Source organism: Spinacia oleracea, chromosome 3, assembly GCF_020520425.1.
Source record: "Spinacia oleracea cultivar Varoflay chromosome 3, BTI_SOV_V1, whole genome shotgun sequence".
Taxonomy (NCBI): domain Eukaryota; kingdom Viridiplantae; phylum Streptophyta; class Magnoliopsida; order Caryophyllales; family Amaranthaceae; genus Spinacia; species Spinacia oleracea.
In genome coordinates, this window is record NC_079489.1 from 133,383,096 (window position 1) to 133,402,541 (window position 19,446).

The following is a 19,446-nucleotide window of genomic DNA, read 5'->3' on the forward strand; positions in this document are numbered from 1 at the left end:
TTTGTTGATATATTATTGGAATTGTTCAAAATACAATGCGAATGTGAGTAAATTGACTATTTGACACCTCCGTCCGTGATCGGTTTGTCACATTGTCGGATGAGGATTTACATGGACACATGTTACATGGTTTTAGTTAAAGAGAATGATGGTAAATTTGTAATCTATCTTGTTTCCAACAACATAATTTTCTTTTGTCCTTTACGAACGATTCCATATAAACAAAATAAAACTTTGTTGGTATCTACTACTACGTGGTAAAATATTGTGGTCTTGTTCAAAATACTCCCTATGTCTCTAAAATATTGAGTTACATCGGAATTGAGTAAACAAATAAAGACATATCAAAATGAAAAACAGGTTTTTTAAGGGACAGAGGGAGTTTCTAACAAGAGAGTGGAAAGTTACAAGACTTACAACTGTACAAGACCACAACAATTGAAGTTACATTAATTGTGTAACTTAACTACAAAGCAAAAAAAAAAAAAAAACAGTTTAAGTTGGTAGAGTCGGTGGAAAACTCATGTTGTGACTTGAAGGCCATAAGGTTGAGCCCCATCAACTGTGAAATATTTGGGAGTGGCTAGCGTAGACCTAAGTAATGACATTATACTGAGTATATATGAAGCCCTCCAACCTTCTTTTGGCAATTGGTGTACAACCTTCTTTTCACTCTCGATCATTCTGATAGAGTATAAAACTAATGTTGAGGCTTCAACCATCAGATTAAGTTTTTGATTGAGTTGGTCCTTTGACATGGTATCAGAGTCAGCGTGACGCAAAGGTCACGGGTTCAAATCTCATCCACCCCTCCTTTCAAAGTGGAATATTTCGCGCTAGGTATGAGGAGGCCTATGCTGCATCCACACTTCAAGCCCAAAGGACTTTCATTTGAGGGGGCGTGATAGAGTATAAATCTAATCCTGAGGCTTCAACCATCAGCTTAAGCTTTTGGTTGAGTTGGTCATTTGATACATTCTTTATGGTTGATCTTGGATCTGTTTGGCACAAGGATTGCCAATGGCATCGCATAATTGAAGGAAATAATGCCCTTGGTCCAAGTATGCATTCAATGATAAGTCTAATAAATGCGGTTCAGTATTAATTAACAAGTTAATAATTCAGTGAGATCAAGTGAGCTGAATGCCTAGCTAGAGGCCGCTTCAGTTCAAGTGGAATTAATGATATTAATCCACAGCTTACTCAGTTACTCTTGACTGAACCCGTAGGGTCACACAAATAGTACGTAAACGGATCAAGTATTTAATGGCATTAAATACTCTATCTATGGATATTCGGAATCGACGGATCTTGGTTTCAGTGGGAGCTGAGATCGTCACAAGCAAGTGAATACTCCGGAAACGATGATATTGACGGAAACGGAAATATGGATCGCATCGGAAATATAAATACTATCCAAGTCGTAGATGTTGCCGGAAACGGAAACATGATACGTATCGGAAAATATTATCGGAAATGGAAATATTGCCGGAATCGGAAATATTGCCGGAAACGGAAATATTGTCAGAATCGGAAATATTATCGGAATCGGAAAATAATTCCGGAAACGGAAATATTAAATATTTGTTCGAAACGGAAATTAATTCCGGAATCGGAAATATTAAATATTGTTCGTATCGGAAATGAATTCCGGAACCGGGAATTTAATCGGACGCGTATCGTATGAATTAGCATCGGACGAGGCCTGCCGGACGAAGGCCCAGCACGAACCCGGGCCATCGCCTAGCAAGCAAGACGCACGCCAACACGCACAGCCCATGGCAGCGCCAGGCCCACCGCAAGGCAGGCCCAGCGCGCCAAGGCGTGGCTGCGTAGCGTGGGCTGCGTAGCGTGGGCCAAGCGCACGCACGCGTGGGCGCCCTCGTGGCTCCGTGCGTGTGTGTGTTTGTATCCATGCACAATTCCTAAATCTATTAGGATTTGGTGTATGATTAAATTCCTATTCCTAAAAGGATTATTTAATTAATTAGAGTCCTTGTAGGATTCTAAGGTTAATTAAATCGTATCCTACTAGGATTCCAATTCCCTTTCCAAATCTCTATAAATAAGGGCCTAGGGTCATAATTTATGGACATGGGATTGAAGTATTCTAAGGGTAAGTATTGAAAGAAAAATAAGCCAAACACTTGCAAACACTTAACCGAATTTCCTAGTAACCTTAAGGGTGATTCTATTTGGTCTAACTTGAGGCGGATCCGGACGTACTGTGGACTATCTACGGAGGGACGACATTTGGAGTCCTAAAGGCTTGTTCTTGTTCGGTTCGGGCGTAGCTAGGGAGGGCACGCTACAAAGTGTATGCTCCTAAATTATGCTAAATGATTATGTGTAAATAATATGTTTCCTGGCATTAAGGTTTTTCCGCATGATTTATGTTTTGTCATATGTATCATAACCTAACAGTGGTATCACGAGCCTCTTATTATTTTCATAATCTAAATTGCATGAACATGGTTAAATTATACAAATTTGCAAGGAATTAAAAGGGGTGATTAATTTTCGTAATTGTTAATTAATTGCAAATTGCGTTTATTTAATTATATGTACGCAGTTTTTCGGCAGAATGTTCGTTACTCAACCAAATCGAGTGATTTTTGTGTCAATTCCGCATGTAAAAGGCATTCTAAAATTTTGACAAAATTAGTATTTTTCGCCGAAACCCAGAATTCCCAAATTCGAAGCCTAACTATGAATTTTCGGAGGTTTTAGTTTTTCGAACGCAAAAGTTTGTAAATTTAAGATGTTAAATTAAATATTTTCGATTCTTGTTGATAAATCTTGAATTTTTGATTGACCTACTGTATATGTTTAACAAGTTTGAATGCCTAGCCTTGTTAATTATGCAATCTAATTTGTAATTATGATTAATTTGTTGAAAATTGGAATAATTTAGAATTAATTTGATTTTCATAATTAATTAATAATTTAATTAGATACCTATGATTAAAAACCACCATAAAAATTGTAAATTTGTGTTAAATTTTAAATTTTTATAACCTAGACTTGAATCCATGTTAATCGAAAATCAATTAATTAATAAATTTTCGATTTTTCGCCCTAAAATTATGAAATTAATATGATTTATTAATTTGTCATTAATTTTGAAAATAAAATTTTTAATTTTATGCGATTCGCTCATATAACTTGCACGCACAAAGCAATGGACGCTACGTGTTACCCTTGAGGGGTGTTGTATAGTGCGGGCATGCGACGACGAGCAAGGGAGCTCGTCGCCCATGCGGTACGAATGCAGTGAGCAAGGCTATGGTGCACGAGCACAAGGCAGCAGCCCTGCCTTGTGTCGTGTGCTATGTGCGATGGGCGAGTGGGCAAGGGCGAGAGCAAGGCAGCGACAGTCGCGTGTGGGCAGCAGGCGAGCTGCGCCACGACGCAACTGCCTCGCGCAACGTGCGAAGCCTCGCGCGCAGCGAGCGCAAGCTCGCGTGCGACGAGCGCTACGCCCAGCGACGAACGCTCGCGCGCAGCGAGCGCTTGCTCGCAAGCTACGAGCACTGCCTCGAGCAGCGAGCGCAAGCTCGCGTGCGTCGAGGGCAGGCGCCCGCAGCGAGCCAGAGGCCAACAAGCCTCGAGGCGCCTTGCGATGGTGTGCAGCGATGGATGCGACGCAGCACATAGGCTGCGCGCACATGGCCAGCGATGGCTGCGTGCGTGTGGCTTATGGCTGTGCGTTGCGTGGTGATGTTGCGTACCTTGTGTTACGATTAGATCGTTTTAAAATTTTAATTTGAAATTTTCAGTTTATGTAATTTTAATTAATTTTAAAATTAATAATTTAAATTATTTTCTTGGATTTTAATTTTGAATATTATAATTATAATAAATTTCATTTATTCTAATTATTTTACTAAAATTAAAATCATGAATTAATTTAAATTCGACTGAAAATAAATTAAATAAGCGGATTCAATTATAAATTTATATGAGCTTTAAATTTTAATTAAATTTGTATGTTTCCGGTTAGACTAGAAATACATTTTTATGTTTAAAATTAGTAAAGCATATGAATTTATTGGTTTTAATGGGAGCATTTTTTAGTCATAAACTCTTGATTAGATCTACAAATCCCTTAAGGTTAAACAACTTGATTAAAATTAATAAGGACTGAATAATTGGTAGATTATTGGTGCCCTTGATTAATTGCTGCAAATATTTATGTGATGCATAACGTGTTTTACTAACCAGCTATGTGGGCCATTCATGATAATGAATGGGTGAATGGTATATATTGTATATGTACTGTTTTGCAGGTTATGAAGTGACTAGTATGGCCAAAATAGGATAGAAAATATGGTCTGCGTACCATTAATTTGAATGTAATTGGTCTAAAGTACCAAAATTGTTTTTCAATTCAAATATGGTCTGCGTACCATCAAATAGTTGTAATTAGTTTAATTATAGCTTATCCTATTTGAAGAAAATGACGCCTCCCACGGAGATTTTCAAGACGAACTTTGAAGTTGAAGCTTCAAGATGAAGTCGGGCCATACTAGATCACATTTATCTTATGCATGCTTTAAGTTATTTATTGCTTTAAATATGTCTTAAATATGCATGAGATCAAAGCTTGATTATGTTTCATGATTAAGGATTTTAGTTCACTTAAAATCTAACCAACATAGTAAGAGCCTTAAGTTCCAAACGTAAAAATTGAGTTAAAAGGTGCCATGCCCAAATAACACTTACTTGGATATCCTTTACATCGATCTTAGTAATAGTTTTCCGCCATAGCGAGGTGTTACTTGTCGATACTAAAGAGGTAAGGTACACAAATAATTGTGAGTACATGTTAGTTTTGGTGAAACTCAACGATATAAGTAAGGAGTCCTTTTATGTCGTGGCAAAATCGATAGGTTTACCTAATAAGTTCTTAGACGTGCCTATCAACCAAGAATAGTTTCTAGACTATTAGCAAAAGGCTTTTGCTTACCTAAAAGATTTTAGAATTGAGTCTAAATACATAATGTGCTTAATTCTTCAATGGATATTAGGATCTTGGAATCATTTTATTCACACCTGCCGGAACACATAATTTGAATAAAATGCTTAATAAACATTGAATTATGCATGTATGCTAGAATTTAAGTTTATTAAGAGAAACTGTGAATGGTTATTTATTTGTTTATTCTTTTCAATTGTAGTTTTAATTATGGCAAACAACAATTCATTCAACATTCGATCAATTCTCGAAAAGGAGAAGTTGAGCGGGAAAAAATTCCTTGACTGGCAAAGGAACTTGCAAATAGTTCTTATGCAGGAAGAAAAGGAGTATGTCCTGGAAGAGGCGATGCCTGAAGCCGCAGGCGAAGGGGTCACTCAGGCAGGCCTCAATCGTTGGATTGATGCCAACAAGGATGTGAAATGTCTAATGCTCGCCACCATGAGTGCAGATCTGCAGAAAACGTTCATCAACTCAGATGCTTTCACAATCATCAGTGAGTTGAAGAACATGTTCCAAGATCTGGCTCGAGTCGAAAGATTCGAGACTCATAGGCAAATTCTTGAGACCAAGCTTAAGAAAGGCGAGCCCGTAAGTCCACATGTTCTCAAAATGATTGGACTCATTGAGAATATGAGTCGGCTGGATCAGCAATTCTCTCAGGAAATGGCTGTAGACACCATCCTCCATTCTCTTCATAATGGGTATGATCAGTTCAAAACTGAACTACAGTATGAATAGTCTGGACAAAACGCTCACTGAGATTCACGGTATGCTGAAGACCGCTGAAAAGTCGCTCAAAAGTGATAAGCAGGATGTGCTTATGGTGCGTGGGGGCAAGTTCAAGAAATCTGGAAAGAAGAGGAATGCTAAGAAAGGTGGAAACAAGGCCAGCCCAACTAAGAAAACTGGCGCCAAGTCTGAAAAGAGGAAGGTCAGTCTACCCACTTCTGAATCCGAATGCTTCTACTGCAAGAAGAAGGGGCATTGGAAGAGAGATTGCTTGAAGCTAAAGGAAGATCAGAAGAACGGAACAGTCGTTCCATCTTCAGGTATTTTCGTTATAGACTGTATACTTGCTAATTCAACTTCTTGGGTATTAGATACAGGTTGTGGCTCACACTTATGTTCCAATTCACAGGGACTAAGAAGAAGTAGAAAGTTAAGCAAGGGTGAAGTCGACCTACGAGTGGGAAATGGAGCACGGATTGCTGCATTACTGTCGGAACTTATTATTTGCCATTGCCCTCTAGGCTAGTTTTGGAACTGGAAGAGTGTTTCCATGTTCCAAGCCTTACTAAAAACATCATTTCAGTTTCTTGCTTAGATGCTAAGGGATTTTCCTTTTTAATAAAAGACAATAGTTGTTCGTTTTATTTTAAAGATATGTTTTATGGATCTGCTAGATTAGTCAATGGACTTTATTTATTAGATCACGATAAACAAGTTTATAACATAAATACCAAAAAGGCCAAAAAGGATGATTCAGATCTCACCTGTCTGTGGCATTGTCGATTAGGCCATATTAACTTGAAACGCATGGAAAGACTTCAAAAGGAAGGAATTCTAGAACCATTTGACTTAGAGGATTATGGTAAGTGCGAATCATGTTTACTTGGCAAAATGACAAAGCAACCTTTCTCTAAAGTTGGAGAAAGAGAAACTGAACTATTGGGTTTAATCCATACAGATGTATGTGGACCAATGAGTACAAATGCTAGAGGTGGTTTCGGCTACTTTATCACTTTCACTGATGACTTCAGTAGATATGGTTATGTCTACCTAATGAAGCATAAGTCTGAATCCTTTGACAAATTCAAGGAATTTCAGAGTGAAGTAGAGAATCAATTAGGCAAGAAGATTAAGGCACTGCTGTCTGATAGAGGCGGTGAATATCTGAGCTATGAATTTTATGACCATCTGAAAGAATGTGGAATTCTATCAGAATTGACTCCTCCTGGAACACCACAATGGAACGGTGTGTCAGAACGGAGGAACAGAACCTTGCTAGACATGGTTAGGTCAATGATGGGTCAGGCCGAACTTCCATGAGAATTTTGGGGACATGCACTAAATACAGCTGTACTCACTATAAATAGAGCTCCGTCTAAAGCTGTCGAAAAGACTCCATATGAGTTATGGTTTGGAAAGCCTCCAAAAGTGTCTTTTCTTAAGATTTGGGGATGTGAAGTATACGTCAAACGATTAATTTCAGACAAACTTCATCCGAAATCTGACAAATGTATCCTTGTGAGCTATCCAAAGGAAACAAAGGGGTATTACTTCTACAATACATCTGAGAACAAGGTGTTTGTTGCTCGAGATGGTGTCTTTTTTGAGAAGAATCACATTTCCAAAATGACAAGTGGGAGAAAAATAGACCTTGAAGAAATTCGAGTCGAACAACAAACTCTAGAGAATGCTCAAGATGACATTCAGGATGAAACTCAGAGATCTTTAGAAGTATCTGGTGAGAATCATGGTCAACCTAGAGATGAAACCCCGCGTAGATCGCTGAGATATAGATCTCAACCGGAAAGGTACTTAGGTATTTTGACGAACGAGAGCTATGACGTTCTATTACTTGAAAGTGATGAACCTGCGACTTACAAACAAGCTATGACGAGCCCTAGCTCCAAGCAATGGCAAGAAGCCATGCAATCTGAATTAGACTCCATGTCAGAAAACAAAGTATGGGATTTGGTCGATTTGCCAGATGGCTACCAAGCCATTGGAAGCAAATGAGTTTTCAAACTGAAAAAGGACAAGGATGGGAAACTTGAAGTTTTCAAAGCTAGATTGGTTGCAAAAGGTTACAGGCAAGTCCACGGTGTGGATTACGATGAAACCTTTTCACCAGTTGCAATGCTAAAGTCTATTCGGATAATGTTAGCAATCGCTGCATATTACGATTACGAAATATGGCAGATGGATGTCAAAACCGCTTTCTTAAACGGCGTTTTAACAGAAACTGTGTTTATGACACAGCCTGAAGGTTTTGAGGATCCAAAGAATGCTAAAAAGGTATGCAAGCTGAAGAAATCAATCGACGGATTGAAGCAGGCATCCAGGAGCTGGAATATACGTTTTGATGAAGCAGTCAGTGACTTTGGTTTCATCAAGAACGCAGACGAATCTTGTGTATACAAGAAGGTCAGTGGGAGCAAAATTGCTTTCCTAGTATTATATGTCGACGACATATTACTTATCGGAAATGACATTCCTATGTTGAACTCTGTCAAGATTTGGCTTGGGAAATGTTTTTCGATGAAGGATCTAGGAGAAGCACAGTACATATTGGGCATCAAGATTTACAGAGATAGATCTAAAAGGATGATTGGACTTAGTCAAAGCACTTATATCAATAAGGTGCTTGATAGGTTCAAGATGGCAGACTCCAAGCGAGGCTACCTACCCATGTCTCATGGAATAACTCTAAGCAAGACTCAGTGCCCAAAAACACTTGATGAGCGTAGACGAATGAATGGGATTCTGTATGCATCATTGATTGGTTCAATAATGTATGCTATGATATGTACACGCCCGGATGTTGCGTACGCACTCAGTGCTACGAGCAGATACCAGTCAGACCCAAGAGAGGCACATTGGACTGCTGCCAAGAATATTCTGAAGTACCTGAAAAGGCACAAAGATGACTTCCTGGTCTATGGTGGAGATGATGAATTAATTGTTAAAGGCTATACGGACGCAAGTTTCCAAACCGACAAAGATGATTTCAGATCACAGTCTGGGTTTGTCTTCTGCCTCAACGGAGGTGCAGTAAGCTGGAAAAGTGCTAAGCAAAGCACCATTGCGGATTCTACAACTGAAGCGGAGTACATTGCTGCACATGAAGCAGCAAAGGAAGCTATATGGCTAAGGAAGTTCATAGGTGAACTTGGTGTAGTCCCCTCCATTAAAGGACCAATAGCCCTGTATTGCGATAATAACGGAGCTATTGCACAAGCAAAGGAGCCTAGACACCACCAAAGAGTCAAGCATGTACTTCGTAGATTTCACCTTCTACGAGAGTTCGTTGAAAGAAAAGAAGTCGAGATAAGCAAGATAGGAACTGATGACAACATATCAGATCCATTGACTAAACCTCTGCCGCAGGCGAAGCACAACTCGCACACTGCAGCTATGGGAATCAAGCATATTGGAGAATGGCTTTGATGTCCTTATTTAATGTTTTAAAGTTTTAGAGTTTAAATCTTTGTAAAACATTATTGGTTAATCATTCACAATAAATAATAGAATTCATTTTTCCATTTAATTTGTGGTTTATTAAATGATGAGTCCCTTCAATTTGACGATATATTCAAGATAGACTGTCAGGACCAGTCCTGTGACTAAGAAATGTCTATCAAGTGAACTTGAATGTCAAAGGTTGAGAATGGTCCCTGGTCGGAGTTTTCTATAAAATTGGACGCATAGAAAATGTTAGACGACTAGAATGCAAGATGACTAGTAGTTTTGTTTCTTGAACTATGTGGACATGGCAATGTCATAATCATTTGCATAGATACTTACTTTGAGAAGACTAGTATCGGACAGACCTATGAAACTTTACTGTAAGAGATGAAAATCTGTCATAAGTAAATTTCATTAAAATTATTAGACACTAAATCCTCAATACCTGAGTGATTTGAGATTACTTGTTTGAGAACTGGTTACTTTGACGTTGACCAACCGTCGCACCGTAAAAGGAGGCTATAAAGGCAACGCTCAGGTAATCACCTATCAAACGAAGTCTAATCTCAAGATCGCAAGATTGGGATTGTCCTCCCATAAATCGGGATGAGATGCTTAAAAGTTGTACAAGGCCACTCGGAGAGCTAGAAACTGTAAAATGCATGGCCGTGCTCAGATGAATCATAGGCTATGATTATCTGTTTATTTGATCAGTTGAACTCTGAAACCGAGAAACACCTCTGGACATAATAAGGATGACAACTCTTACGTTATGTTCAAGAGCAAGCATCGAGCGACAAAGGAATTAGGTAATGCACACTTCTCCCTAAGGACAAGTGGGAGACTGAAGGAAATAATGCCCTTGGTCCAAGTATGCATTCAATGATAAGTCTAATAAATGCGGTTCAGTATTAATTAACAAGTTAATGATTCGGTGATCAAGTGAGCTGAATGCCTAGCTAGAGGCCGCTTCAGTTCAAGTGGAATTAATGATATTAATCCACAGCTTACTCAGTTACTCTTGACTGAACCCGTAGGGTCACACAAATAGTACGTAAACGGATCAAGTATTTAATGGCATTAAATACTCTATCTATGGATATTCGGAATCGACGGATCTTGGTTTCAGTGGGAGCTGAGATCGTCACAAGCAAGTGAATACTCCGGAAACGATGATATTGACGGAAACGGAAATATGGATCGCATCGGAAATATAAATACTATCCAAGTCGTAGATGTTGCCGGAAACGGAAACATGGTACGTATCGGAAAATATTATCGGAAATGGAAATATTGCCGGAATCGGAAATATTGCCGGAAACGGAAATATTGTCAGAATCGGAAATATTATCGGAATCGGAAAATAATTCCGGAAACGGAAATATTAAATATTTGTTCGAAACGGAAATTAATTCCGGAATCGGAAATATTAAATATTGTTCGTATCGGAAATGAATTCTGGAACCGGGAATTTAATCAGAAGCGTATCGTACGAATTAGCATCGGACGAGGCCTGCCGGACGAAGGCCCAGCACGAAGTCGGGCCATCGCCCAGCAAGCAAGACGCACGCCAACACGCACAGCCCATGGCAGCGCCAGGCCCACCACAAGGCAGGCCCAGCGCGCCAAGGCGTGGCTGCGTAGCGTGGGCCAAGCGCAAGCACGCGTGGGCGCCCTCGTGGCTCCGTGCGTGTGTGTGTTTGTGTCCATGCACAATTCCTAAATCTATTAGGATTTGGTGTATGATTAAATTCCTATTCCTAAAAGGATTATTTAATTAATTAGAGTCCTTGTAGGATTCTAAGTTTAATTAAATCGTATCCTACTAGGATTCCAATTCCCTTTCCAAACCTCTATAAATAAGGGCCTAGGGTCATAATTTATGGACATGGGATTGAAGTATTCTAAGGGTAAGTTTTGAAAGAAAAATAAGCCAAACACTTGCAAACACTTAACCGAATTTCCTAGTAACCTTAAGGGCGATTCTAGTTGGTCTAACTTGAGGCGGATCCGGACTTACTGTGGACTATCTACGGAGGGACGACATTTGGAGTCCTAAAGGCTTGTTCTTGTTCGGTTCTGGCGCAGCTAGGGAGGGCACGCTACAAAGTGTATGCTCTTAAATTATGCTAAATGATTATGTGTAAATAATATGTTTCCTGGCATTAAGGTTTTTCCGCATGATTTATGTTTTGTCATATGTATCATAACCTAACAATAACCGCATTAAAATACTGTCAAAGAAGTTGTCAGACCTAGTAGAAAATGACAATGGGTCTCAATTATAACCTGGAGAAAGTTTTTGCGCAAATCTATACTACTATTAAAACTCCAATGCAAGGAATGTCATCTCGCCACATGTTGCTTCACGTATCTTCAACTTTGACATGTCATCTCGTGTATTTTTCTTGGCTGAACCACTGCTCTAAAAGACAATTCCGCGCTACCCTGGTGAAATTGAACACTTGTGGTTGTCCTCCAGAGTTAACACGACATCAAGATTTGTGTGCACTCACAAGACTCGATTGGAAACCATAATACTTGCCGAAAAACGGAAGAGATTTTAGAGGTAAGACGAATGTGTTTGCATTTTCTGAGATAAGTTATACATTGATCAAGTCAAATGGGAATTTCATTAGTAAAAAAGGGGAGTTACAAGGAGAGTTTAATGCTTAATCAATTTCCAACGGTTAAGATAATCAATATTGTAACGGACATAAAATTCTCCGTAACAATGACAATCAAAATGGATATTTACCAAAAGAAGATGTGGGCCCACGACCCCCACGCATGACCCTAGCCCGAGTTCGACCCGTTCAACGTGCGTGTGTGAGTGTGTCCACCAAGACCTCTCTTCCATTTTTTCAAACAAGTAGTACACTCAAACCCCATATATGAAGAAGTTGGTATTTTATCAATGTGGGACATGTACCCCTTTCAATTTTCAACTCTTTTCTTTTGCATTTCCTACAAGAGTAACGTTCTATGTTTGATACAAAAGACATACTGAGTAAAGCCGACAGATTAACTAAATCGGATTTAATTGAAACAAAATGATTCACAATGCCCTTCTTTCAGCTTTATACACTCTGAAAATCATACCAGCAGAAGAAAATAAAATGAAGAATTCCCAGATTTTTTTTTCCTGTCAAACATGTAATCCTAGTCATGGAAAGCTGTGTTCTAAGAAACTTTACTTTTCTTGCCACTCCAACCATGCACTCTAAGGTATTGCCAGAAAAAATAGAAATTTAACAATTAAATGAAAGAATGACAAACTTTCTCTACAATGGTGTTTTCTCATGTACGCTTGCTAGCTTGTATACTCTCTCACTGAACTCTCTAAGGATTCATGATCTTCTCCGCCAAGTTCTTTAACCATCGAACCACTTCTGTATATCCTGAAGGTTGGTAATGAGCTAACACCCTCGGATTTTACCAAGCTCTGATAATCTTCAACTTCAACCTGAATGCGAGGAAAAAGATTGAAATTCAGATGATCATTGCAGTTCTTGCATTATGGCAATGGAGTGTATACTAGAATAGATCAACTTTGACTCAACCTAAATGACTCGGTTCTAGTGTATACCATGTAAGACTCTGTTCTCTTCACCTTTTCCTTATTGCTTATTAGATTACATCAGATCAGATCAGACCAGACCAGGAAAATCAAAAGACACTCACAAGAAGCAATAAGACCAAATCAGACCAGACCAGATCAAAAGTTAGATAAATCAGACCAGACCATGTGAAGAGAACAAGGCCTTAGTCTAATAATAGTGCAACATCAACCTAAGTGACTCAGTTCTAGTGTATATATAAGACTCTGTTCTCTTCACCTTATTCTTATTGCTTATTAGATCATACCAGATCAGACCAGAAAAAGCAAAAGACACTCACAAGAAGCAATCAGACCAAATCAGATCAACAACTAGATAAATCAGCCCAGACCAGGCGAAGAGAACAAGGCCTTAATCTAATAGTGCAACATCAACCATTCAAAATTTGAGACGGACCTTGAGGAATTTTATGGTTGGGTATCCCTTGCAGAGTTGTTCGATGAATTGCAGTGTTTGTCTGTCACCTGGCTTACTACAGAACAATGCCACTGATAAACCTGCTCCAAGTTTAAAATGTTCTATCATATATACAATTTGAACCCTAATTTAAGGACTTTTATACATAATTGAGAAAAGAAGGAAAAAAAAAAAAACAGTGTATAACATCCAATTTACCAGGCCAGGATATCACATTTCTGAAGTTCTCTTCACTTTGGATTTTAACAAGACCATCATTCCCAAATCTTATGTTTAATACATCTTCTCCTCGCTGCTTCTTAACCTGCGTCTCTGCCTCAAAAAACGCCTTCATAATGTCCTCGTCTCCCGGTGATTCTTGCAATAGTATCTCATAATCTCTTGCAGCAGGTTCCCATTTTTGCAACTGACAATATCACAGTAAAGCAAAATTCAATCACATGCTCATAGCCTGTAGTATAATCCTTAGCACCAAAAAGACGCCTTCTTATGTTGGAATAATACATGGTAAATTCCATACGACTCTGTGAATTACTCGAGCATTACCCTTCTCTAATGTGCCAATTACTCAACTTGTTCATTGTTAAACAGGTAGTATGCCATCATACATAATTAGGAATAAACTACAACTAACCTATTCCCTCCGTTCCATAATGATGTTCCAATTTAGAATTTTGACACAATTCACAATTGAAGAAGTTCTTCTAAATTATTTGCAATCATCATTATCATTACCCAATTGCCTCAAAAAGGCTCCCGCAACAATCGGGGTAGGGGGGTCGGACGTACACAACCAGTTGTTTCCAATCTTCTAAGTTATTTGTAAAACATAAGAAAATATATATTCATATGAGGCCTTGTTTGATTCGTTTTAATGAGTACTTTAATCGTATCAAAATTTATAATTTTTTCTTCTAATGTATAATTAGACATATAAATAATACAAAATGTGCATTGGCAAACGTGAAAAGTAGAAATTAGAAAATCGTTATGGAACGAAGCGATTAGAACACTGGAAAAGTATGTGAAAGTCTGCAAACAATTTCTGTTCTTAGGAAGCATAAACAAGAGAAAAATCCCGTACCTTAACACAGCAGTCGGCTCTTCTAAGTCTAGCCTTAGTATAAGAGGGACGTGCGTTAAGTGCAGCAGTACAGTCCTCAACTGCTTTCTCAAACTGCCTGAGTTTGGTACGACAAGCAGCTCGGTTGCAAAGCAATACCGAATTGTATGGATCATGCTCAAGCCCTTGGCTATAAGCAGTACAAGCTTCTGAGAATCTGCCGTCTTTGAACATGTCGTTCCCATGAGCTCGAGCAGTCGACACAGCTCGGGCCCTTCGTGTTACTATGCCCACCTCTCTGTTAGATGGGTTTAATCTACCTGCATGTTGGATTGCTTCTGTTGCAGCATCAAACCTGCAATGCCCTTTTAAGAGTTTAAGAACTACTTGGAACATATTTTCAGTAGTTACACTCCTAAGTCCTAAAGTTTTGATAGTTTCCGCCAAACAAAGCCTTAATTGATTAATAGCTGTAAACATGGTTGTAGCTTAGATCTACATTATGATTTATTATTACACCCTTGAGTGTTTGTCTTAGGCTATGTTCTATTCACCTTATTTCCACTTTTTTCAGGAAAAATAAGTCCAGTTAAGTTCAGGAAAAATAAGAGTCACCCAAATTCCACAATTTAGAACTGAAATAAATACCGATAAGTTTAAATAAGTTCATATAAGATAAGTTTAGGAAATAAGTGAAAATCAATGAATAGAATGCACCCTTAGTTAACTTTTACGAGTTTTCACATACAATTTAGAAAAGAATCAATAAGATTAATTTTTTGTTTTAGTGAACTTGTGAAAAATGAAAATAGAAAGAAAAATACGGAGTAATACAGTAGCAGATTAGCACAAAAGGTGTAAGATTAAGACAGGAGTGGGTGTTTGATTGAATAACAATAACAAAATTTAGCCCCTGGTATTACAGAAAGTTAAACAGCCGCATCAAAACGAAAATGGATTTGACAGTGACGGATTTTTAATATTCAGATCAGTTGCTTGCTAATCTTGGTTGACAAGTTTATGAGTAAACCAAATAAAGCAAGAACTATTCTGCATGACATAATCATCTAGACCAGTTTTAAGCCTTGTTGGTGTGATTAGTTGGGATTATGAAAAATTAATTTCACTTTCTTCAACCAACATTTTGAGCTGTCTTACAATACGTGGTTAGCATAATCATCATGGCTAACAATAATCAATGCTACTAATTGACTTTTTTGGTTTTAAATAAAGCATTCCTTTTTACCACTCTTTTGTCATACATTAGCAATTGCCTAAAAGAGGGAAAACAACAAAGACATGAAACGATTTAGACTAACCTTCCGGCAGCCATGTCAACTTGAGCCCTGATCACTAACAACATAGCATTCCCTGCAGGGCCAAAGAACCTGGTACATTGATCCACATCTAATTTTGGACCGTTTTCCAATGTTGTTACAGCATCTTGAGGCCGATGGAGCTTTAAATATGCCTCAGCTTGCAATGCGAATATCTTTGTTCAAGTCATAAACCATCATCGTTGTTAAAAATTTACATTGGACTTGGGCTCCTTTTGGTAGGGTGTAAAACGTTTTCATGGAAAACGATTTTCCCTTTTGCCAATCATTTTAGGTTGTTTGGTTTGGCATGGGACGGAGAACAATTTTCCATAACTCCCTCAAATGTGGAAAAAAAATCTATACTAATATATTAAAAGGCGTTTATGAAGACGTATATGTGTCACGTATATCCCCTCCTTATTATACAACCAAAAAGTTATGTAGCAAGGATCGAACATCAAACCTCGTGGATTAAAGTTTTACTTTCTACCATTTTAACTAGCTACAATGTATGTTATATTTTCCCATATAAATGTAAAATACAATTTTAAAATTGGGCACATTTTTACAAAAAGTAAACCCCACTAAAAGTAAAACCGGAGCAACGTCCGGGCCACACACTAATTTTCCATTTGAAATTGAGGTAAACCACTTTTCACCTGACCTCCTTACCTCCCTCTCACTTCTTCCCCTCAATCTTCACCATCTTCTCCCATTTTCTTTTACGGAACCACACAAAGGAAAACTAGTTTGGAATTGTGTTTTCCATTAGAAAATGTTTTTGCACTGAAAACGTTTTACACCAAAACAAACGGAGCCTTAACTAATCAGTAATGTTAACTCATTGCAAAAAAAGATAAAGGGTGCTAACCATAGGTGCAGAATCTGCTCCGGCAGCTATGGCATTAGCAGATTCTCTAAGAACGGTGTGCCAATCCTTCAACCTCTTAGCATCCTCGCACTTCTTCAGGTGTGCTAGAATAGCCTTTGCTTTACTGATTGTATCTGGATCAGCATCTGGTCCTGCTTGTTTGAAGTGAGTCATAGCCTTTTCTGCTTCTCCTAATCTGAAGACATTTCACATGAAACACATATCCAACAATATAATAGAATCAAATTAATCATATTGTAAATTACCTTAGATAAAGATTAGCCAAACGATGGTGAGCCCTGTGGTAATGAGGTTCAATACCAATGGCTTCTTTGCACTCAAAAACAGCCTCTAAAAGTCGACCAAGTGCTGTCAATGCAGCACTCTTATTACTCCGGTAGGAAGCCTTAGACGGGTCTAAATCAATAGCTCTTTCATATAAAGCCAAGGCTTCAGCAAAGTTGCCATTCTTGTAATCTTCATTCCCCAATATCTTCAACTCCTCAGGGTCCATCCTACAAGACAATGCTCTGCATAACGAAGTCGCACCACCTGTTACAGTCCCTGCATTTTCTATCTGTTTCTTGTTCACAATGTTTCCCATTACACTATTTGAATATTTTGATGAAAAGTTATTATTATTGTTATTATTATTAGGAGGTGGAGGAGTTTGGTATTCTTCTGGCTTGCCATTGGAGGCTGGTTTTGTATATGTATAAGTGGTTCCACCAGGCTGCCTCAAGTTACCCAAACTACTATGGACCATCACATTGCCTGATGAAACTCGAAGAAGATTAATCCCTCCTCGGCCCCTTTGGTGCTCGGCTATCATCATCTCTAATTCACCTGATATTCCCATCGATTCCTTTGGAGAAATCTTCCTTGTATTATTATTATTACCATTACTTTGATTCTGATTCTGATTCTGATTTTGTACTGGTGCTGGTGCTGGTCTTCTACCATGTTGTTGTTGTTGTTGTTGTCGAATAGGAGGGACTTTCTGGTGAGGTTTAGGGCCAGGGCGGGTGGAGGAAGGTTGAGGGGACGTCACACAGTTAACAGCATCGAGGTCATCAAAACTGCCTCGTCTCTTCTTGGAATTGTGGCCAACACTAGGAATTCTTTTGGGGCTGTCGACGTCAATGAGGCTATCATTTTGGCTATGGCTAGGAAGAGAGCCTGTCGATGTGGTTCTTCTAGGCCAAAACTTTTTCCCTCCTCCAAAAACAGCCCCAAACAGACCACATCCTGATTTCTTTTGATCTGGTGATGAAGCATTGCTCATGTTTTCTTCTTGGGTTTTGTTGTCAAACAACATGTAACGACCACCTATTTTCGACGCCTTTCCGAATCAAACAACCCCATCTATTCCACCCTACTACAGGAAGAATTTCCAGCATCCATGCATGTAATTATGTATGTAAAACCGTGAATGAAATGATATGAAATGAAATGAAAAGAAAAGAAAAGGATGAGAAGAAGACAACCCTCCCTTACAAAGTAGGGATGTTCATCTTATGTAATTATATCTGTCATCTCATCTCAAAAATACCAAAAAAATAACAAAAAGGAAAAATGTCAACTTTAATTCCTTTGATTTTCTCCTAATTTGATCAGCTTTTTATTGTTTGTTGAAGATATGCAACAAAATATTGCAATGCAAGAGATGGAAAATAATAACGGAAGGGAAAAGGTGGGAGCCAACTAAGGATTTGAAATAATAAATAAAAATATAATAATTCCAAGATTTTTGCCCAAAAAGGTTTTTACTTGGGGGATTTTCTATTTAATATAAATTAATTATTGTAGTGTAATGTAGTAATATTAACTTTATTTTTTACCCCCTAATTCTCTTTTTTCCTCTATTGTCAACTTAATTTCCATTTGGTTTTTTTTGGAGTTGGTGGGTGGGAAGGAGAAAAGCCAGGAGACCCAGTCATAGGAGAAAATCAGGATCTCTAGATTTTTAGAAACCCAAATTTTATTTTAAATAAATAAGAATACTTTGATATTAAAAATAAAAAATAAACAGCCCCATAATTTTTGGTGTGGGTTCCACGTTGTCCTCAAATTACATACAGAAAATTTAGGGAAAAAAACAGATGTGATACGCAAATTTGATGTTCGAGAACTTCCACATAAGACTATAAGAGTGCCAACTTGGAATCAAGTACCTACTTACCAGCCACGTCCGGATCCTCTAAATTTGAGTTTGAACTCTATAAGTTTCTCTAATCTTAAACCCCCATCACTATTAATAGAAATTAACGGCAACAAATAAGGGGAAAAAATCTCACCAATTTAACTGATCCTAAACGCTCGTGGTAAAAATAAATACTCATAAATGAATCTTCTTGAAATACTACATTTTATTTAATTAGTGTAAATAAACCACGGAGGACGTCAGTAGTTTTCATTTTTTCACCGTGTTATGTTATTTTTGATCATCCAATGTAATTTTCGTTCCAGGAATATGTCCAACATAACAGTTTCAGTCTCTATAAGGCCAATATAATCCTAGTTAATGTTCAGTTGTTTCTTTTTCAATATCAAACAATTATGATGTGTCTTACCATATTAAACGATTTCTTGCCAAAATATTATGCCCACATTAATCCCATCTTCAGTTGGCCACATTTGGCAATATGATTTCTTACCATTTCCATCATTCATCATTAAAATCATTAATCCTCACTCATTAATCACTATCCCTTAACCCCCATCCACTCGGCGACCCTCCGTTGGACATGGATCTCACGTTTTCAGGTGCAACCTACCACCCAGATCCAAGACCCGCACTCTCAAAGACACTCCACCACAAGCAGACAAGGTGGCGCGAGTGTCACACGCAATTTAACAATCCACATCCTGTTGCTGTCCACACCTAGATAGACACGGTGAGAACAACTGCAGAATATTGAGCATCATTTTCATTCTACCAGAACCCGACCCAACCTTGAACAATCAAAACAATCCAATTATTG

General features: G+C 38.3%; 1 protein-coding gene across 1 annotated transcript; it reads right to left on the minus strand.

Moving 5' to 3' along the window:
- Nucleotides 1-12,226: 12,226 nt before the first annotated feature.
- On the minus strand, nucleotides 12,227-19,376 carry LOC110795578 (TPR repeat-containing thioredoxin TTL1). Its single transcript, XM_022000595.2, has 7 exons — nucleotides 16,729-19,376; nucleotides 16,463-16,658; nucleotides 15,592-15,764; nucleotides 14,294-14,627; nucleotides 13,408-13,615; nucleotides 13,189-13,289; nucleotides 12,227-12,638 (listed from the first exon to the last, which is right to left on the minus strand). The coding sequence occupies exons 1-7, from the start codon at nucleotides 17,778-17,780 to the stop codon at nucleotides 12,486-12,488; spliced, it is 2,217 nt and encodes a 738-aa protein (XP_021856287.1). The 5' UTR covers nucleotides 17,781-19,376; the 3' UTR covers nucleotides 12,227-12,485.
- Between the last annotated feature and the right edge of the window lie 70 nt (nucleotides 19,377-19,446).

Bases quoted from the DNA above. Each gene is read 5' to 3' on its own strand.
- LOC110795578 (XM_022000595.2), bottom strand. From the start codon at position 17,780: ATGTTGTTTGACAACAAAACCCAAGAAGAAAACATGAGCAATGCTTCA. The intron at 14,628-15,591 runs GTTAGTCTAAAT...AGGGCATTGCAG, and splicing joins GTTGACATGGCTGCCGGAAG to GTTTGATGCTGCAACAGAAG. The intron at 13,616-14,293 runs GTACGGGATTTT...TGATATTGTCAG, and splicing joins GAGCCGACTGCTGTGTTAAG to TTGCAAAAATGGGAACCTGC.